The 23,642-nt window shown below is 23.9% G+C and overlaps 2 protein-coding genes across 3 annotated transcripts; both read left to right on the top strand.

Annotated features, from left to right (window-relative positions):
• The first annotated feature begins 272 nt into the window (after positions 1-272).
• LOC105361770 (trypsin-1-like) lies at positions 273-2,530 on the top strand. Its single transcript, XM_011499040.1, has 4 exons — positions 273-368; positions 905-1,217; positions 1,606-1,921; positions 2,209-2,530. The coding sequence occupies exons 1-4, from the start codon at positions 323-325 to the stop codon at positions 2,371-2,373; spliced, it is 840 nt and encodes a 279-aa protein (XP_011497342.1). The 5' UTR covers positions 273-322; the 3' UTR covers positions 2,374-2,530.
• Positions 2,531-15,925: 13,395 nt separating this feature from the next.
• Positions 15,926-18,670, top strand: LOC105361776 (trypsin-1-like). Of its 2 annotated transcripts, none has more exons than XM_011499062.1 (4): positions 15,926-16,166; positions 17,193-17,475; positions 17,784-18,123; positions 18,470-18,670. In XM_011499062.1, the coding sequence occupies exons 2-4, from the start codon at positions 17,207-17,209 to the stop codon at positions 18,632-18,634; spliced, it is 774 nt and encodes a 257-aa protein (XP_011497364.1). In that variant the 5' UTR covers positions 15,926-16,166; positions 17,193-17,206; the 3' UTR covers positions 18,635-18,670. The 2 variants fall into 2 exon arrangements, with proteins under 2 accessions (XP_011497364.1, XP_011497355.1); XM_011499053.1 differs by lacking the exon at positions 15,926-16,166 and adding an exon at positions 16,224-16,306.
• The last annotated feature ends 4,972 nt before the right edge of the window (positions 18,671-23,642 follow it).

The raw sequence follows: 23,642 nt of genomic DNA on the forward strand, positions 1-23,642 counted from the left end.
AGCTATTTTGCAAATGTTGTTATAATAAAATATTATTGATATTTACTCTATGCTATATTTTATACAAATATTATTTATTTGTAATTATAAAATAGTATTTATATCAAGCTATTTTGATTTATTGAATGCCTTGATGATATTAAAATAAATTATATATGCTTTTATTAATTTTATAATTAAAAGATCTTGATCTTGATATTGAGTATTTAAATTCCACGATTCAGTAAGCTCTGATAAGAATTATTATTAGTGATTTCTGTCGCTGTTAATTATTATATAAATATCTGTGACTGTATTGCTTATTTGTTTCAACGCTTTTAGCATGGCGAATGTAATTGATATTTTGTCTATATTTCTGTTGATTCAAGGTAATTTATATTTAACATAATTTATATATAATGTATTAATATTCTTTATTTTAATAGGATAAATCTGAATTGAAATTTCGTTCATTAGATTGCGTACTCCATTTATATAATACAGTATAATATATTAATAAACTTATATGAACGCATAGTATAACCAAATTTTTTAATATAACATTGTAGAATATATTTAGTGTTACATATTAATTTCCATTTAGATTTCAACGTGCATTTTCTTAATTTTTATATCCTATATATTTGCAAGTGAAACGTATAAATGATAATATACAATGTATACTTGTCATAAAATTATAATGAAGCATTTGTAATATTTCAAAGGATCATTTGTTTTTTAATTTTAATTTGTCTTTCTTATATTATGAATCTCGTGATATATTACAAATTAATTAATTTTATTTCTGATTCTTAATTCAATGCAAATAGATGACCAGAAAATCTCAGAAGGAAATGTATTTTTGCTTTTTGAATTTCATAATAATACAATATTAAATTAAATTAAACAAGTACATGTATAATAGGATCACGGGCTTTTAGTGTGGCATCAAGAGTGGACAGTAACTTCATAACCCAAGGAGCAGATGCTTTTCCAGGACAATATCCATATCAAGTATTAATACTGCACGGCGTGCCCCCAATCGTCAAGGATATACCACTCTGTGGTGGATCCATTATCAACAACCAATGGATTCTTACTTCCGGCTATTGCGTAACTTCCATCCCGAAAATTGGTAGGGCTATAGTCAAAGTCGGTAAGCACGAACTACGCAAGGATAGCGAATTCGTTCAGACGTCTGAGGTTCTCTTACGCATTATTCACAAGGAGTATGGGGGGTAAGACATTATTTTACATATACGTATTTCAAGATATTCAATAGCCAAAGAATTTCTCTATGAAATATTTCGGTTCTATATTTTTACAATTGTGAAAACACTAGCATCGGTGCGCACTAGGTGCAATTACTGTTATCAACAAAACAACAGTACAGAAATCAATTGAATTGACAGACGATGCTATCGATTTTCTAACTCTACTGAAATAATTAATAACGAAAAGTATGTACAGAATTATCGTCAAATAATACATTAATATAATTTATGTGAATGTATAATTCTACGATTTCAATCCTTTTCAATCGAAAAACCTTCAGACCTTTAATTTCTATTACGACAAACCATGACCTATTTTATTAGTATTTGTAATCTGATATTGTACTTTCAGATTCTTCAATTCCATCAAGTCGCATGATATCGGCCTATTGAAGCTAAAGACTCGCCTACGAACAAATAACCGGGTGCATCCCGTTAAGCTACCTAAAAATAAAAACGATGCGAAAGGCATCGGCATTCTCAGCGGCTGGGGTTCTGTTTCAAAAAAAATCATCATCAATCTACCCGATGTCTTGCAATTTGCTAAAATACCCATTATCAAACAAAGCAATTGCGAAGACGCGCTGAGAGTAGTTGCACCCATAGAATCAATTAGCGATATTCAATTCTGCTCTGGGCCACTCGATGGGAGAATTTCTGCTTGTATCGTAAGTATCGTTTTGTCATTCCATTCGTTTCAATAATTAATGACATAATATTATCATAAGCTACTTATTCCGTCAGCTATTAAATTCTTTGATTAAATGATTTTAAGCCTCGTAAATTACGATAAATGCACAAGCTTATAATTTTGACATTATTATTTTAAAAATTAATATTCTATTTGTTATAATATTTGAATAAAGAGTACATTTTTTTAAATAACGTGGAATGTGAACTATCATCTAATTTAATAAAATTGTAAAATTACTTAAACATGTCTCTTTATTTAAAGGGTGATTCTGGTGATCCACTAGTTCAAAAAATAAACGGGTCAACTGTTCAAATCGGAATTGCATCTTGGGCGCCGTATCCTTGTGGTGGGACGGGTTCACCCACTGTCTACACTCTGGTTTCTGCTTTTGTCGATTGGATTAACGAAAAAATTGAAGAAAACTAATAATTGGAATTAATTTAATTTGTGTTGAATGAACCAGAACGAAACTGTCTGATTTGTGTGTAACATGCCTGACTTTCAATTTCGATTATACTTAAACAAATAGAGAATTTATAAATTCGATTTATCTATATTAACCATGTTATCATTATATAAAGTATTAAAATTATAGTATTAACATAATAAATATTATTTTATTCGTCGCTAAATAGTAAAGATGATAACAAAATGATTAAAAATCCTGAAATTATCATGAAATTATTGTGCCATTCAAAAAATCGGTTTTAGACATTGGTAATAGTAACTGCTAAATTTATTGAAATATTATTATATATGTGATGTATATTTGAAACTTATAATTTAAGAGAAAAATAAAACCGTGGAATACTGATAATGGGTATCAAAATTATAATCCAGATGTTTTTTATCATAGTTTTTAATAAAATTCTAATCTTTTCATATTATCAAATACTTAGGAATTTCCTAATAATATTGGATTTAAAATGAAGAAGAATATTTTAAATTTAATTGTCAATGTAAAAATTTTCCATAAATATACAAATAAATATAAAGTTAAAATATTTCATAGAATATTGTATTATTATATATTTTATGTTTTATCAGACTCTCAATTAAACATATTTTTATGTAATTTGGTACAATCTAGCAAGAATAACAATCAATTACAATCAATATGTAGAAGCATAATCGTTAGAACAACTATGCGAATCATAAAATTTTATTTAAATATAATTCTTCTGTAATCTGTAAGATTATTTAGTATAATATAATATATACTTCTAAAACGCCTGCTCTAAATGTATATGAATTTCAATTATAAAAATTGTTCCTGGCGTATAACTTCCATTATTTTACAAATTTACATTAAAAATCTTATTTCAAACTATTAAACAGAATGTAGTTTGATTTATGCATAGTAACTATAGTAAATATATTTAACAACATGATAAGAGACTTAGTCATCTCAGTGCGATCATGGTAATACTATTATGCAATTAAGTGATTACTTCAAGTCATGTAATAAAGGTTCTTGACGATCGAAAGCCGGACCATTGACAACTGTTATTAAACCAATATTTGTACTGTTTTAATACGTAGTATGAAATATAAATCTACATAGAATTCTATTAAGAATTATATGAATATTACATGAATATTTTTTATATAAAAATGTACAATGATATATGATAATGATCATTAACAAGAATTAAAAGGAATTATGAATTCCTTTATGTAGACTCAGTAGCTCGATACGTACAATGAATATTTTTATTTGAGTAAAAATATAAATTTTATGCAACAGTAAATTTATGAAATATAAATTAATATCTTAGTAAATCTCATAATTTAAAAAGAATTTAGTTTAATATATATATATATATATATATATATATATATATATATATATTAAATTATATAATTATAGTTTATCTTTATATATAAAGATAAAACTAGGTATACGTTATTCTGTATTATAATTTAAATTATATGTACTTATAGATTTAAATCGAAACAATAAAACATAATATAATGAAAAAAAGAATTAAATTAGAAATTCCAATGTTTGATTTTATAAAAAAAATCTATGTTTTTATTCTCACATGTGATGTTAATAAAATATTACATAAGCATTGATAAACTTTCAAAATTCTCAAACTCAAGACTATCAATTAATATATCTAAAAGAAAATTATTAATTTGTTAAGTTAAAACGTGAACAGTTACCTTCAATTAAAAAATATATTTTCAATAGTAAAAGTTTGCTAGGAATTCGTTATGTGATAATTCTATGTAAAATGACAGTTTTACATTGAAGATGAATAAGATTAACTATGTTTTGATTATTTGATTTATATTAACTATGAATAAGATTATGTATAGATTGTAATATATATTGAATTTAATATATATTGACAAAAAAATTTATCAAGAATGTTTACATCGTTTTACTTACATCGTAGATAGGTCTATAATTATTAATGAATAATTTTATTAATAACCCATAGAAATATAATTTTAGTATCCAAGTTTTCTTTTTATCAATTATTAATAAAAAACCAAATATATATATATACTAAATTTGATTAAATACATACATATATATATATATATATATAGTTCCATTTATAGAAATAATAGATATTTTATTTAAAGATTTTAAAGGAATTTGTGTATTTTTTATTTTTATAAACAAGTACTTTTTGTATTTTTTTTCATTTTTTATATTTAATAACATTTATATAACTGTTTTTTTATTATTAAATGTGAATGAACATGTTAAACAATACATAACGATGATATTATATTAAATGCTTGAACTGATACTTTCATCTAGAATATTAATATTTAGTCATATACTTATAATTAAAATAAAATTGTCTTTATAATTGGAATTCTTTCATATTTCAATAAAAAATACAAACAAGATAATTTATAATAATTTCTTAATTTATTTCGTATAATAAATGATACTCGCTGTGGATAATGGTCATTTTATATATAAATTCATAATTACACATACACGTTGGTATTTATTTATTTATGTTTCTAAATTATTTTAATATTTATAATCTTTATAGTCATACTTTATAATGATTATCAAAGTATTAAATCATTACGTTAATCATGATAAATTTATAACAATATACACAATCTTATTTGATAATAAAAGAATCCAAGTACTTCAAATTGATATAAATATTAATAATTCTTTATTTTTTTATTAACACAGTTTTCTATAATGAAGGTTGTTATTGGTATTGTAATTACATTTTTATGAATTCGAGGTAAGTAGCCATATAATTATTGTGAATGCCAATTATGGAACAATTCTCTTTCTAATATATATAAAGGTTAATTTATGGTAAATTTAACGAACTATTTCGATTAATAATTGATTTGTTAGAATATTAATAATTTAGATATCTCAATATATATAATTCTTAAAAGTTTCTTTAAAATGTAAATTGATGTGTTTAATCTTATTATTATGCAAAATATTAATATAATTGTTTAACACGTTCTAACAGTTTAATTAAAATGGAATATAAAATTCAATCTCGTAATTTCCTTAAAAATATTATTAATTTCAGATGGAGAAAATGAATAATTGATGCTTAGGAATTTAAATTTATATTTCAAAAGAAACATGTTTTGTTTCTTTACTACAATATTTTATATTTACTACGTAATATTTTAGTACATTTTGTATCAAAATATTGTTACGATTATTTAAAATACATCTTAACAATTGTTTTACTATAAAAAGACTATATAAATCATGTATAGATTATAATGATAAATTTAGTATTTTTACAAAATTTACATATTTTTATATCCAATTTTAGACTAATTGTTAGAACACTGCTTATTTCTACGTGTATAGACGAAACTGAAGGTAAATAATGAGCTTTCTGAATAAACAGAATTATTAAACGTTTTAATTTAATATATAAAACTTAAATTTTTGACAAATGCATCTGTTATTTGATCGTTGTACTCATATAATAATTATTAAAATAACATAGTACTGGAGTATTTCTTTGAATTTTTCTTGTCATAGGGTATATGTTTAACTAACATTTGTTTAATTTCGTAGAAGAAACATTCATAAAATGTGTTAAAATAATTTTATAATACTATCCAAGTCTAGATAATGAGTGAAGAGTGTATTTATATGCACATAATGGGACAAAATGTGTAATAGAATTTTTTCATACGTATGTAAGTTTATTAAAACCTTTGTTGTTTCGTAATATCCATTTATTTGACGATATTATTCAGTAATAATTCAAAAAGAGAAAATAGATATAAGCCAAACAATCGTAAAAAAAACAAAAAAAAATGAAATGATAATTATTATTAAAATTTTGGTTTCATGATTTGGAATACTTGTATAATATTTTTTATTACGAATGCTCTGTATTATTTCCAATGTCTTAATCTGTTTATTTGGTATTTTATCAAATATAAAATGAGTATTCACTCATAATTATATTATTGTATTAAATAAAAATAATAAATATCTTAAAATATTTTAATTATTAAATCATTAAAAGTATTTTTATAATTTCACGATAATTTATTTAAATGTATAAATACTTCTAAAATATATATAATTCGTAGTTTAAAAATTCATTCAGATGCTTATATCAAGTTTACCATTCGTTTCAGTTGTTTTCAAACTTTGAAAATTGTTCAGGCAATAACTTAAAGGTGATTATTGTACCGACATTTTAAATTCCACACTTTTCAACGCTTTTAGAAAACAGTGGCTATTCGTTCGATATGGTGATCGACGGCCTCGTAACTGAAGGTAAAGACACAAGTCCTGGACAGTTTCCTTAACAAGTGTCAATACTATGGGGTCTCCTACCAATAGTCCCCATGACGCACATATGCTGTGGTTCCATCATAAATCAGTATTGGGTATTCACTGCCGGATACTGCGTCATCAGTATACCTTCAATCGGGACGACCAATGTTAAAGCTAGAAAGCGTCGGATATTCTTAGTACATGCAAACCGTCAGGATGGTTAAGACGGATTAAGACGGCTAATACTAAGTATATGAATATATTTTAATTATAAATTAAATTAATTTTCATATTTAATTTGACCTCTCGTTGATGGATGTACTTTGTACGTACCGTCGATGAATTAGCGTCATGGAGAATGAGAGTCTGAATAATCCGCTAAGGAATAATTTTCAGGAACATCACGCTAAACGACATCGCTTTGCTCAAATTGAAAAAGCTTTGACGTATCATCGACGCGTCCGTCACCTTGTTCTTTCCGTAGCGAATAGTGTGCAAACTGGAGAAGCAGTTCGTAGCGGCTTGGGCTCGATCTTCAAGTGTGACGCGTCAAAATTACCCACTGTTCTCGAAATGGCCATTGTTCCTGTGATCGGAAACATGAATTGTGCCAAAGTCATAATGGACATAGGCCTCTTAGAAATGAACTACGATACTCAAATGTGCACTGGACTTCTCGACGGGAAGATTTCCGCCTGTTCGGTAAGTTTAAAAAACATAAAACCTCTTATCTAATAATACGATCTGAGGAATGTGCCAAGTTGATATTACGATAAATGCGAACAATTTTTGTGTCTGAAAGTATATGTCGTATAAATTAGTGATATTGGTGTCACGTGAGGCTCTTCCACAATATCAATAGTAGATTTATTAAATGTCCTTAAAACTCAACTTAACGCAAGTGATATCAGTTACATAGATCAAGCAGAAAATATTAATATTAAGTAGTGAATATTAATACAGCGTTAAAATGTTTATTGTATTATAGAAAACTTTTTGAGTTTTCAATTTTCATGATAAAAAGTATTTATAATTTAATGGCAATGAATTATTTTTGAATAATTAAATAAGTAGTTAATTTCCTTGATTATTAAACGAAGTATATTAGCTTGTATTTGTATTTTTAACGGCGCAATTTTGGGAATAAATTGTCTTATTAATTGTTATATAATCAATTATGAGATTTACTATGTTTAAATGTTCAATGTGAATAGAGATGTCTCGATCTTTATTAATACTCTATATTTTAATATAATTTATTTAATATTAAGTATTCCTAAGTTGCTTTTGTTTTAGGCTTATAAATATTAATATATATATATATATATATATATATATATATATATATATATATATATATAAATAAATAAATTTTAAATTAATACACGTAACAATATAACTTTTTGCAATAATTACGAAATGATCATTATATAAATTTATTTCTTTTTTAAATAAACAATCCATTGCTATTATTTTCTCTTTCGTTGTTGTAAAAATTATAAGGATTTTTATTTAACTTTTTTAAAGTTAATATGAATTAAAGTGCTATTGTATTTTTAGGGTGAGATTAGTGGTCCACTTGTCCAGTAGCAGAACGATGTCATTGTGAAAATAGGTATTGTTTCTTGGGGTATACAACCGTGTTGGTGCATCAGTTTACACGCAAGATTCCTCTTTTATTGAGTGGATACACACGAGCATGGAACATAACTAAATATATTCATTGTTCACAGTCTGTCTAGAATTCAGTGTTTTGAATTTTAAATCAAATCCATGAAAATAAATTGAATTAACATATTAATTTCTTTTACAATGCAATTACAACAGATTTTTTGTAAATTTATGAAATATTTGTACATAAAATAGTTCCTTCTTTTAAGGCAATTTTTAGACCAACAGCATTTAAAAAGTATCATTTAATAAAAAACTTTTTCCTCAAATTATGAAGTTTGTTTATATCATTTTGAGACACAATGGAGTACTATTTGTAAATATTACTTTTTTTCAAATGTACACGTAGAATCAAATATTTTGAATTGTAATGAATGAAATATGCCTGGTATTTCATTATATTAAAAAATACTTTTATAAACCTTAATATGCTATTCGAATAAATTCATTTTAATAAATTTATTTATTATTTAATAATAAAAATTTACCTGCAAAATATTTCTATAAAATATATTTTTTATTGCTGAAAAATGATGTTTTATTATTAATGGCTTACAAATACTAAATTGTTCGAGCTAATATTTTTGACGTGATACAGTTATGTAATAGACACTTATAGTTTTGTAGTGTTTCTTCTACTGTTTTCTTTTGTCATCTTTCAGAATTAAATCATTTTTTCTTTAACTTTGATATTATGCTTTTGATGAAATTTCTTCGAATCTTTATTTATTTTGTTATCTGCTATTTCAAAGACCGTCCCATATCTATTTTCTAATTTAAGAAATGTCTGAGTCTGGTTTACATTATTTCTTAATTCTATTGTTTCGATTGAAGGTTAAATGATTATTATATTATTCACTGAAATACATATAATTATAATTTATAGATTAACTTATAGATCAACAATATAATTGAATTAATACTATAATTACCGTTTATTAATACAGAACATCTTTGTGAATTTTTTTTTATTTCCTTATTATCTTAATGATATTGCATTTTTTGTATTATTTGATATTTAATTAATTTGTATTTAAAATTAAAGTTTTATAATGCTTTGGCATAGGTTTTTCCAAGGAATATGGAAAACCAGTTTCATTATAAATTTCATAATACAAGTATATTTTATTATAATTTTAATTTTTTGTTTAATAGAAAGATAAATTGCTTGTATATTTTGAAATTATATTTGCAATTGTTAATACTCTGTAGTACAATTAAAAATGAGATATCTTTTTATTAAGCACTAATTTGCGTAATTCAATTTGAAATTGTAAACGCGAATTATGTTAGAATATGAAATTTCTTGAATCACTGAAAAGAATACAATAAATGATACATATTGTCCAATGTATGTTGCCTTGCAATTGTCGTCATCAAATAGTATAAAGTCGAGCTCTATTTGCTGAAGAATAATTTAACTTCTAATAATTGAATCTAATAATTTGAAATAATTATATAATGAAAAATTAAATTTATATGTAACTCAATGTTTGATTAATTTTTTTTTACATTTAATCATTTCATTGAAGTGACATTTCTACGATTATATTATTACTATTATTATACCACATTGATTATCATTCTTTTTAAGTTTAATTATTATTTTTGTGTTTGAGTACTATTTTTATATTTATTCTAATTCATAAGTTATCCTAACAAATTAATTTTTTAAATGAAATACAAAATTGATTTTACTACCAGACTAGAAAGTTAAATATTCTAATCATAGGCTTAAATTATAAATACAATTGTATATTTAACAAGGCGATTAATATTAATAATAATTACAAGAACAATAAATTTTTTTTACAAATGATGCTAATAAAATATTTTTATACATTTTATTTTAATATAATATGTAAGAAGAAGTACATTAAATTTCATTATTAATTTTATTATATAATTAATTATCATTAATTATTATATATTATATATATATATATGATAAATTGCATTTTTGACATACTAAAAATGAAAAGGTATATATATATATTATTAATAATATAAAATAACAGTTATTAATTATTATATATTATATATATATATTATAAATTGCATTTTTGACATACTAAAAATTTGAAAAGGTATATATATATATTATTAATAATATAAAATAACAGTAATAATACTAATAATTATTATTATTATTATTGTTCTTTCACGGAGATAGATATTTTCTAAATTTTTAATTTTGTTGAATATTAAAAATTATAATATATAGCTTTTTATATTATTTTCTTATCAGCTTATATCCACCGTTAACAACTTTATATCAACGTGTGCGATGTTAGGTATCAAGAATGAGAACTGAGTAAATTTAAAAAATAAATGTAATATTATTAAAAAGTTTACTATTCGGATATTGAAATTGAATAATAACTATAAATACGAGAAGGCATTTAGATTTTTATTAATGTAAAATCTGTTTCGATAAGATGAAGCTTATCATTACATCGTCATGTGTACTCATTTTCATCCAAGGTAAATTTCATAAATATAAACTTTGAATGTATATTTAATTTTTTTTATAAATATACTTAATTTTCCAAACAGTATGGATACATGCCTAATGTATAATAAATTGTTGTATAAATTCAATTTCATTAAATTTTAATTTATTTAAATTAAATTTCTTTTAGCTTATTTAAATATATTTCTCAGGTTTATAAAACGAATTTCTTTATATAATGAAGTTGTTGCACAAATGTTTTTAATCACAATGTATATTCTCGGGGTGTAATGAAAATTTACAATTAAATACATTTATTACTTTATATATTATAGATACTTTATGAATTATGCTAATTCGATGTAGCATCACATAAATATTTATTCAATTTTTATATAAATTAGTCTGAATATCGATGATATAATTAAACAAAGAGTGTTGTGATGCTTGGAATTAAAGGTCGCAAATATGTGAAAACATTAATCTTTTATTTTATATACTTTTTTCTAATTACCTATGAGCTAGATATTATGATATTCCCAGTATTTTTAGCGTAAAACAAATATGCACTGGTAATAAAATATTTATCTTCGCTTTACGCTGTAGAGTATATCACGTTTTTGCGTTTGTAAAAAATCATGTGTTCTGTAAATGATTAAAGATAAGGTAATATTTTTCAACGTTCTTAGTCTATCAAAAAGATCGACTATCAGCAAATTAAATCAAGTCTAAAGCGTGATCGTTACATTATTGACATTATTGACAAATGAGGCGATTAAATAGTTATACTCTTACTATTGCGATATCTGTACCACACAATGTCAAAATCATTAAGACAATTCAGAGAAATTTGGTTAAAATAGCATCGTATGAAATTTGTGGATTGGATTGGCTTGGTATATGAATAGGAAGTACAGTGAACTTCTGTAGGCAAGCCAAGCGCTACATTTATTATCGAAATATTATTTCTATTACTAAATTAATAATTTGGATATTTCGCAAATTCTTTATGTTCTTTAATGATAGATAATGGACAATTTTGTACAAATTAAATAATTTATTTAAATTTGAATATTTTAACATTTTAAGAACATTTTTTTTAACAAACTTCTAAAAACGCTATATTCAGAATTATAGAACCGGTCTATTTATATAATTTCGCGATTATAAGGAATTACACAATTATCTAAAGTCATTTAAATAATCATAAAATAGTCATCTAAATAATCATGTAAATATCGGCTTTTTATATCAGCGTAAATTTTTAATTTTATATCTTTTTTAATTATTAAAATTTTACTTAACTTCTTATTTTCATCATTATATACGCATACATGTGCTTTTAGACACGCACGTACGCACGTACGCGCGCACACGTATAAATGGTTATTAATTTATATTTGCAAATAATATACATATATTTCTGAAGTAAGGTTTTAGTATTTTATGCATCAAGTCTTCCAGTCAAATAAATTGGGTGAATTTGATTCATTTTGACCGACGTACATATGACCTTCTAATATCATATTTAATGTAACTTTAGGCAAATCGATCTTAAAAAAATCAATAAACAATTCATCTATTTACAATGCATCTCTGAAGTAAATAAACCATAAATTTATTTCTATTCATCGACTCTCGATCAATAGTAGTCAGCATCATATTTTCGGACTTGATCCGCGTAGAAGCGATTAGTGACACAATTTCTGGTCAATTTCCTTACGTGGCCTCCATGCAATGGGGCATGCCACCTTTCATTCGACTAAAGCACATTTGTGCGGGAACGATCATCAAACCAGATTGGATCTTAACGCTCGGAAGCTGCGTCACCAGCTCGCCAAATTTCGGGAGAACCGTAATCAAGGTCGGCATCTATGACATTTTGCATAGCGATGAGCATACACAAACAATCGACGTTGAAAACTTCATCATCCATGAAGATTATGCGGGGTGAGGCTATTCGTCAATTTTATCAAATGAATGCTATTAACTTTGAATTTGTTTGATAATGGCATTTCCAGTAATAATTTTTCAAATAGGTAATATTCATAATTCTTAAAATAATAATTTATTTAAGAAATCTATTATCAATTATAATTACTAATTACATTAATGGACATATATATGTCGAAGTACATTAAAAACTATAAGTTATATACTATGAAAATGTAATAATAAATATTGCACATGCATATCCATCCTTCTCCGCCAATAATGCGAAATACCTTTGATATGAAATGGATAATAATTAATTAAGTAAAAATTATTAGCGGCATAGCACCGAATGATATCGCTCTTCTCAAGCTGAAGAACCGGATAATCTATAACGAGCGTGTAAGTCCTATCGATTTCCCAGTACAGAGCAACGTATCAATTGAAACTGCTGTACTTATTGGCTGGGGTTCGGCCTGTAACAAGTTTCATCCAAAGTTACGACAGAAATTACAGACATCCACGGTATCCATAATTACAAATGAAAAATGCCAGACATATTGTCGGGAGATTAAGGATGGAAGCTTCATTTACGACATCCAACTCTGTACAATAGAACAAAAAATTCTATCCACTAGCCCGGTGAGTATTAAATTGTTTGCTCTTGTCTTTACGATGTGTTGCGACTTAGGGACCTTTATTATACGCTTAAACTTTTATAGTATCTAAGGACAAGGCATTCTCATGGTTTTTACAATTTCAATTTTTAGAAAATATCTACGTAAAACATAATAAGAAAATTAAAAAAACAATATCATTACTTCTTTGAGTCAATACTGATAGTGACGTATTATTTAACACAACATATAATAAATCATAAATTTTGTATAACAATTTAAATAAAACATTCGAAAAAAATTATTACTGTATATAAAAGACATTTATAATTTTATACCAAAAGATACCGAAAAATTTTAATGTAATTGTGTTATTAATAGAAGAAAAAAGAAAGGAGTTATTCTATGTACAGTGTTATAAGCTATTTCAATTTTATTTTAAATACGGATAGTTTTATTCTATAATTGACGTTATATAAATGGTTTTTGCAATTTAACGAATCTGAAGATATTTATGCAAGTAAATTAAGAATGATGGCTGGCTACACTTTAAAATTTTAAAATATTTTAATGAATTTTTTATAGTAACTCGATGGCATTTTCTTAAATTATTTTGAGCTTAATTTTATAATTTATATTGAAATCTCACTGATCTGTTATTTTGAGGAATTCCTTAACTCTTTTAACTGATTTTAAGTATAGTATTTAAAAAATATTAATTAATTTCATTGATCAGTTTTTAGTATATGTACATGTATAACGTATAAATTATTCGCATTAGTTATTTAAAATACAAAGATATATATTTCTATCAATTTTCTCTATTTCAGAATAATGAAACATTACGTAAAGTAAATAAATTTTGTATTTTACATTTAAATTTAGTATTTAATACATAAATTTTTTTTAGAATTTTTTTTTATAGTAAGAAAAAAATGGTACCTATTCAATAAATTTCAGTGGTTTGTAAAAATAAATTGCATTTTCATGAAAGCGGTTTTGAATATGATTACATAATGTCACTTTACGATATAATTTTTCAATAAATAATTTATATTTCGAAGGGCGACAATGGCAGTCCACTAGTCCAAAATGTGATGGGTAAATCCGTACTGATTGGCATTGAATCCTGGAATTTGACACCTTGCGGTTCGGCAATTCCTTCACCGACCGTTTACACGCGGGTCACTTCCTTTCTCAACTGGATCAATTCAAAAATCAGTGTTTGATTTCACACAGTTTATTATTTACCTATAGTTTATTTAACTCAAAACGTCATTCGATAAACTAGATAGTGCAAGAATCTTTACCGAAATGAAATTACGAAGGCTTTCAGTGTTTATTAGTTTTTTTTAAATTTTTTTATTTATTTTACAAACTTTGTTGATTCGAGCTCTATATTTGTATATATTATAATTATATTATTATTTTAAATTCTTTAATTTTTCAAAAATTATAATAAAATTATAATAATATGTGATATTTGTATTACAGTGCACATTTAATAGATAACCAGCTGAAATAACCATGTCCATATATCCTACATTCATTAAAAATGTTCAATTTTTAAAAATAAATACTTATAATAATATATAGTATGGACGTCTAAATATTTCCGTAAAAAGCATGTAATGACATTAATGTATGACATTAATGTATTCAATTAATCGGGTCTCACTGTAAGTGTTTATCAATAGTATTTATTATACCATCACATAATTTAAAAAATTAATTTCGCTGTTGATATTATAATTTGATATTCATTTATATTTTATTGAATAGAATAAAATGTCTTATTAACTTTATTGATTATTATAGAATTTAATATAATGCAAACTATAAATAATATTAAATAATTTCTATAAAGCAATATGTAGATATAATTAATACATTTAAAAAGCATAGTAAGTATATAATTGGCATTTAAAATAATAATCAGTTATATGCTAATGGTTTTTGTACTTATTTTCATGTTAGATAGAATAGAAAATTAAAAAGATAAATATCAATATAACTGTATGGTTTTAAATAATTTATTATTATCCTTATTATCTTATCAGTGAATGGTAACATTAGATTGATTTTGTTTTAAATATGTTTTTTCTTTCTTAATATAAAGTTTAAAATTAATCTTCATTCTAGTTTATTTTAGTTTTCTTTTATAAAATTATACTAAATTTAAATTTGAAACTTAAACTTATTAAATTATAAATTTATAAAAAGACGGAATGTATTTAATTTCCTACTCTTTTATTTTCCTCCTTTAAAGTGAAAATTGAATTATCATTTCTATTCTTTTAATATTTGGACTTGAACATTTTTTTTATATTTTTAAAACTCTGTGTACCTACAACACCTTTTTCAAATATTTTAATATTATTCAAATATCCGATTAATAAATTATTCTGTAATATTTGAATATTCAAAGCATTTTATATATAGTTATTGTGTACATAAGTTAATATAAAAGTTTTTTAAATTCATTTTCATTAATATAGTAAAATTAATTATTAAAAAATTTTTAACTCAATTGAATTATGAAAAAATTTGATTCTAGTTTAGATTGTTGATCTAGAACATTCATTTAAAACTTCATCTACACATACTGAAATTGTTTAAAATGAAGAATTGCTATTTGATCTATAGTTGAAAAAGGTAAAACAGTTGTGATTATGTTATTTGGTTAAATACCTAATGAAATAATGAAACAAAGTGATTATACATAGAAAGTTCAAAAAATTACGATAAGAATTATATATATTTTGGGAAACATTTTGGCAGTATAAAAGTAAGAAATATTTGATTAATTTTTCATATAAATCCATGTCTAAATATATTGAAATATTATTGTTGGATAATTTATTGTAAACTATATAAGTATTATTAAAATGATCATTCGTACCTTATGTGTATTCCTGCTATTACAAGGTAAGTTATGCAGTATTATAAATATTTGGACGTACGTTTATTACTCCTGAATATTTTGTTTATCAAAATATAAGCGAAAAAATTTATATGGATCTTATTGCATATAATTTTATATATTAAAAAAAAATTAATTATAAAGAGAAAATAATTAATAAATGGTTCAATTAATTTAAATATATCTGTTTTAGTATTCTAAACAATATATTTAAATAAAATTTAATAAGAATATATTTAAATATATTTAAATGTTCCAGTGAAACACAAATTGTTTTTTTTTTACTCTTATACTAATGAAGTACATTTCGTATTTGATAATTAATAATTATAAAAATAATATTAGAAATTTTAATTTTTTTTTTTAATCTTTTTCTAATTCTGTAATAATATAATAATTTGAATAAAATAGATTTTCATTATGTATATTGAATGACTAATATCGATACTCAATAATATATTTAAAAACATAGATCGAAAACGTCAATATTTTAAGAATTATGTTATTTTATTAAAGATTTTTTTTTAAATATTCTGATTTTGAATTTTAATATCAGAGAATTAGATGTAGTGAAAATTTGCCGTGTGATTTGCCGTGTGTAGATAATTTGTTCCATACACTTGAATTATAAAATGTAAATAATACCATACATTATTTAATATTATTAAATATTTATTTTTAAAATGTTATTATTTCTATGAAATTATACTAATTATATTAGATATAAATCGTAAGATTTTATGTGTTTATAATTTTCATGACAATTATTATTTTGTATTTATGTGCTTTTACGGATTTTACAAAAGTATAACGATATAATATCCATTTAAGTATAATTTATTTTATAACAATTCGTTTAATATTATTTAATAACATTCATTTAATATACAGTAGGCACTGTGCTTATGTGGGATCGCCCTAAATTTGCCCAACCCGGTCAATTCCCGCACCAAGTGTCAATACAGTGGAGTCTTCGACAAGGAAGTCCGTACATACACTCTTGCAGTGGTGCGATCCTGAGCGAATATTGGGTGATTACGTCTGCATATTGTATCTTTCACATACCGGCTAAATCATTTAAAATCAAGGCTGGCTGTCACAATATTTCCAATACAGACGAATATACGCAAACAACGGGCGCGGAGAGAACCATTATTTACGATAAATATACAAAGTGAGAAAATTACAAATCGTTAATGTGTACTGATTAAGATTGCTCAAACTGATTTATTTGATATAATTAATAAGGTTGGTCAAAGAAAAAGTTGTTAGTATAGGGTACTCTGTGTTTTAAAAAATAACAGAATAATTATGTAACGATGTTAAATGGTTGTAGAAATTGTTAAACTATACAGATTCTTCAGACCCATTAATAAAATAATATTTTAATAATACATATTTGTGAATAATTGAAAATTAATATATAATAGCTATTTCCATATTTTAATATATTTGCTAAGTTGTTGATTTAATCGTTATAAGATTGGTAGAGCTGAGGGATTTAATGCCTTACGACTTGGGATTGATAAAGCTGCAGCCAGCTTTCATTTTTAACAATCGTGTACATTCAATCAAGCTTCCTCGGATAAATAATTGGTTCTCGCATAGCTACAAGCTTAACTACAACATGATATTGAGTGGCTGGGGCTCGATCGGTTATACATTTCATAATGCGAACATGGACATTATGCGTACCGTGAATCTCCCTGTCGTTCCCAACAAAGTTTGCATGGATTCCATTGCGACTGTTAATCGACGTATTGAACTATATGATACGCAAATGTGCACGAGGCCTTTAGATGGGAGTCTTTCAGCCTGTATTGTAAGTCCTTTATCGTTTATGCTTTGGATGAACAAATTTTTAATGTTTATTGCGCGAGATACAATACTAATGTATATTACGCTTATAATAATTTGTTTTATTTAATGATTAGTAAATACAAAATTGAAAGTGCCGTAAAAATTTTTTACTAATATATTTATTTTCAATTATTATTTGTTGATAAAAATATAAATCATTTGATTTTATGATGTAATGTACGGAGGACAAAAAATTCACTCAATATTCGAGAAAATTTCACATAATTAGAAAAAGTAAATGAAAGATGTGATTTATATAGTTTTCTAAATATATAAATTAATAATATAACGACTTTACTCTTTGGCAGGCCGACAATGGAGCTCCACTTATTCAGTATGAGGATAAGACACCTGTGCTAATAGCAATTCTTACTTGGAATTGGAGTCCATGCAACACTTACGGCATACCGCTGGTATATTGTCGTATCGATCCTTTCATTAAATGGATCAATAAACAAATGAAAATCAATTAATTTAGAAATTGTGAATATTGTAGTTATACAGTTGAAGTGACTTTTATTAAACTATATTAATCTTGCTTTTGCAGGGTATTTCCAATTTATATTTTAATGCAATTAAAATTTATTGGTTTTCTATGAAATAGATACGAATATTTATTTGAACTACATATCAATAAATTTATTGATAAGTATCTCATACATGCTCTTTATACTATTTTTGAGACAGTCTATTTTTTATTAAAAATACAAGTCACCAAAATATTAATATTCTTTCATATAATTTAGAAACATTTATTGCCTTTTATTATATTCCCTATATTAACATACAGTAATCTTACATTATATAAAAACTCTCATACTTAAATTTTAAAAATTTATGGACAATTAACCAAAGTTTTTAATAGATTCACAATATTCTGTTAATATATTACAATTTTAATTAACATATTCTAATTTTTATGCAACGTACATTATGATGAATGTACATTGGGAAAATAAACATTACGATAGTTATATTTTTATTTATTAATTATTAATATTAGTCAAACCTTACTTCTACTTACTTATAAGTTTTATCTAAAGACATTTTCAGCCTTAGTTTTGAATAAATCCAAAATGAAACGAAACCACTACATTGATACTTGCGGGTAAATAAAAACGATTGAAAAATATATATAATTATTCATTGTTAGAAATATAAATCATATTTCATGTTCAGTAACGAACATAATTTTGTTTATATTTACTTAATGGTTTACCTGACCATTATCAGCTCCAATAGCGATAATATTTAATGAGAAGATGGTCATTGGTGTTGAACTATTATATAAGAGTCAAAATTATCATGAAAATGAAAGGACCGAGTTACCACAATATTCAAGATAAATAATCATCAAAAGAATATTGAAATATTGACTTTTAGAGATTTTCTTATTTTTATTTTTATTTTATTCTTTCATTTTTAGGCACGTTTTAGTTTCACTAAATTTACTTCGAGGAATGTGGGATATATTAAATCTTGTATATTATAATTTAAAGATAATCTATACAATTTTTTAATGATAATGGATTTTCAAATATAATAAACGTAATGAAATCGATAAGTTTTATGGAAAATAGAATCATATCTGTATTTAGCAAAGTCTACAGGTTTAATGTGTAAATACATTATTGATCATATATATGATCAAATTAAACAATTAGAATATTTTTAGATAATAAAAATTAAATATGTACTTAAATATATGTAAGTCATTAATTATTTTTTAATGGATAGATTTTACCGAAGGAGACAAAATTTCTTCAATAAAAAAGCTAAATAATGTTTTTATATTAATTTATTTAATATAAAATAATATACATTACAATATTTATATTTGCAACAAAGCTTTCATATTATCATATTCGTGATAAAAGAGTCAATAAAGAGTGTATTTAGCATTTCTTCAAAATGAAGCATCAATATAGGCCTTTCTGATTTATAGTAGAAAAAAGTACAAGTAATTGAAAGAAAAAGACAGTAGGTAGCTAGAGTATTCATATATTAAATGAAACATTAACTAAATGGATTCATATTATGAAAAGTTTATGGAATTAGATTTACTGAAGTGAACGGAATTCATTTACAGCTTAGGATGACTATTAAGTATAAGTATTAATGATCGAATAAACGTTCAAATGCTACATCGATTAATTGAAAACGTTCAGTCGAATAGGTTTTCTTAAAAATCTAAATAATATTCTGTAAATAAAAATATGTTATATATTAAAAGTATATAAATATTTTATTATACAAATTTATATGTAAATATAAAATATAAATATTTTGTTAGAAAAAATAAAATCTATGAATACAGCTCATAGCTTGTTTTTTTTAATAATCCGTGATAAGTATTAAGTCACCAAATGATTATTGTTTACTGAAAATATATATACTTAGTGTTGTATTTAATGAAAGATTTCCTTCATTTGACTTATCACGAAATGCAATATTTATTTTAATTGTATTTTAGAGTATTAGTTTTTAAATAAAATTTCTGCTTGTGATATATTGTCAAATAATAAATGAAATATTTATATAAAAATAATCAATTTCACATTGCATAAAATTCATAATATAATAAAAATAGTAATGGTTTTCTTAAATATTTATGTTTCAAATTTTTTTTATTAATTAATTTTTTTATATTTATTTTTTATATTTATTTGCTATTTATTTTTAATAAATTTATTTTACATTTTATTTCAATAATCATTTTTTAAGTAATTATTGATAAAATTAATCGATCTGACGAATATTTAAATATATATAGAAAATTCAAATTGTACTTTAAATATTAAATTAGTTTCTATTTCGGATTATAAATCTTATTATTATTCCATTAGTATACCATTCGAATGCTTACATAATATCTGGTAATGTACTTAGATTGCTTATAAAATCTAGTTTCAAAAGTGTTCTATTAAACATTAAAACTGATTATAATTATTTCATTAAATGTTTAATTATTTTTAAAAATATTAAAAAAATACGGTTTTATACATAATAAGATATTTCATTTAATGAAGAGTAAAAAAGTATTGTAAAATGTATTAGTAAGGTATTATTTATTTCTATTTGAATTGTATATTAATCTTTTAACCTTATATAATCATTATTTATAAGAACGAAACAGAAGTACGTACTGCTGATATTTCTTTCAGCTTTATTTTGAAGTTCATAATTTTTCATTTTCTTTCTGCATACAATAATTTCATTGCAAATTTTGTACCTTCTCGATGTTAAATTTGACTTCAATATGGTGGAGTTCTAGAAATAAATCGCTTAAATGTAAAAGGACATAAATTCATTGAGAAATATATTAAGAATATAAAAATATTATATATTATAATTTCCAATATATAAATATATAAAGTAAAATGTGATATATTAATAAAAATAAAAGAAAATACAAAGACTGGCACAAGTTCTCGTTTCTTTACATCATTTTTTCGATATAAGACTTTTTATTATTCAATCGTTATTTGTACAATGGAACTTAAATCTGAGCAGATATCTCATTTTACTTATATGCATATTTGAATTTTTAGAATTGTTCTTGTCAACCAGGTAGATGTGTTCTTTCAGGTCTTTTAGTGACACATTCTTTGTGTGAATTTTTTCATAATCGTCCATCGCGCATCACGTCTTGTGTTTCCTATTGAAAACCGTTAGATCAATAATTATTCTTTCTTTCATAATTTTTAGCGTCTCTTTTTTGTTCTTTTGCTTGTTGCTTCACAATATATATTTGAGTTCAAAATATTAAATGACAGCAACTTCAAATAATATAGGTTATTAATATGTGATATTTGTTATTACAACACTCGTTGTGATAGCGACTGAAGCATTAGGAATTATTAAAATACCAGTTTAATGTTATAAGTAATTAGTCGTATTTTTACAATAACAGAGTTAACAAGCAAATAATTTTATTTTTATCGATTAAAAATAAATGTTTAAAATAAAAAAGCAGTTTATACATGTTCTATAAGATTAACGAATCGATTTGTTTTAAACAACCGAAAAAATTGATAGATACATAGAAAAATATTTATGCTGTAGGTGTGTTCGATCAGACCACGTTACAATAAACTATCTTGGAAAAAAATTTGAAGGAAAATTTCGTAAACTGGTTTTATTGATTAGAATGATCAATGAGAATAATAAATGAGAAGATATCATAAATGAGAAGTACGATTGTGAGATTATATGCTATATTAGCAATTATTCTTTAAATTAGAAAAAATCATATTAGAGTACTTTATTATTAGTTTTTTTATTAGTTTTAAATTCTTCAATATACCATATGTATTAGTTACACTCATTAGGTTAAGCTACATTTATAAATATGAATTGCAAGATAACCGAAAAGAAATAAGAGTTAAAAGAAATTTTCTAATATTCGAAAATAAAGGTTAACAAATATTTATTTTACAATTAAAAGAGATTATTCGAATAGGCTTTATGGTAGTTTCAAGTACTGAAAATACTTAAGTTATTTTGAAATTTTACTAAATAAACTTAATAATAAGTATGCATTGAAAACTTAAATCTTTTTAGACAACTTGATGAGACACACAGAATATCATAAAAAAGTAAAATATTATAAATCATTTTTTTTTATAAATTTATAATACCAAATTTTTTCTTTGACCTATTAAGCTGTGATATTTGAGAACAATTTTTAGTAATACAATACAATATGAACAAGAACATATTTACTTCTAAATGTTATACATCATTTTGTGTGGATTACTATTGAAAACAATTACACATGCTGGATTTGTATCTTTCTAAAGATTAGCTATTTATCTAAATGATAACATTTAAAATATTGTTTGTTCAACTTCTACTTTATTTATTCTATTTTTAAATCATAATTTATATGCATAACTTATTTTGTTTATTAGTATTCTTTTTTTAATAAAATTTACTTAACATCAACTAGGGCTCGGTATAGATAATTTATATCACGTTTTTTATTGAGCAACTGCGAAATCCCTACCTACCACCTCTTTTAGTACGGCTGTATATGAAATAAATCGAAATAAGTTTTCTATATCAGCTTCCGCTAAAAGTCTTCCTACATTTATATTCTAAAAGTTCTGTTCTGCGGACTACAGAATATTCGTTTACGTTTAAAACACAATTGCACGTGTCCTCGAGAACATCGTCTATCGCACTAAAGTTTTTGTCCCCTATGTCTGTTCCGTCGTATCAAATTGATTTTATTTATGCATAACTGATTTGTTTTTAATTTTATCAGTTTCAATACATTCTGATTTGCAAATCGTTTGTACGGTTTTTCAACAGTTTTTCAATATTAGTGTATTCATCAGTAAAAGCCTCGCTTATTTTCTAAAAATTATTGTAGTTAATTCTACATTATTTGTTTCTATACGATAACAAAAATTATGCCTATATATTTAACGATTCACTATCTATAATACTGGATTTCATTTTCAAAATATATCGCTT

Source organism: Ceratosolen solmsi, unplaced genomic scaffold (genome assembly GCF_000503995.2).
Source record: "Ceratosolen solmsi marchali unplaced genomic scaffold, CerSol_1.0 scaffold10, whole genome shotgun sequence".
Taxonomy (NCBI): domain Eukaryota; kingdom Metazoa; phylum Arthropoda; class Insecta; order Hymenoptera; family Agaonidae; genus Ceratosolen; species Ceratosolen solmsi.

Coding starts and splice junctions, on each gene's coding strand:
- LOC105361770 (XM_011499040.1), top strand. CDS start 323: ATGGCGAATGTAATTGATATTTTGTCTATATTTCTGTTGATTCAAG. Junction 1,218..1,605: donor ATTCACAAGGAGTATGGGGG/GTAAGACATTAT, acceptor TTGTACTTTCAG/ATTCTTCAATTCCATCAAGT. Junction 1,922..2,208: donor GGAGAATTTCTGCTTGTATC/GTAAGTATCGTT, acceptor CTTTATTTAAAG/GGTGATTCTGGTGATCCACT.
- LOC105361776 (XM_011499053.1), top strand. CDS start 16,267: ATGATCATTCGTACCTTATGTGTATTCCTGCTATTACAAG. Junction 16,307..17,192: donor TGTATTCCTGCTATTACAAG/GTAAGTTATGCA, acceptor TTTAATATACAG/TAGGCACTGTGCTTATGTGG. Junction 17,476..17,783: donor ATTTACGATAAATATACAAA/GTGAGAAAATTA, acceptor AATCGTTATAAG/ATTGGTAGAGCTGAGGGATT.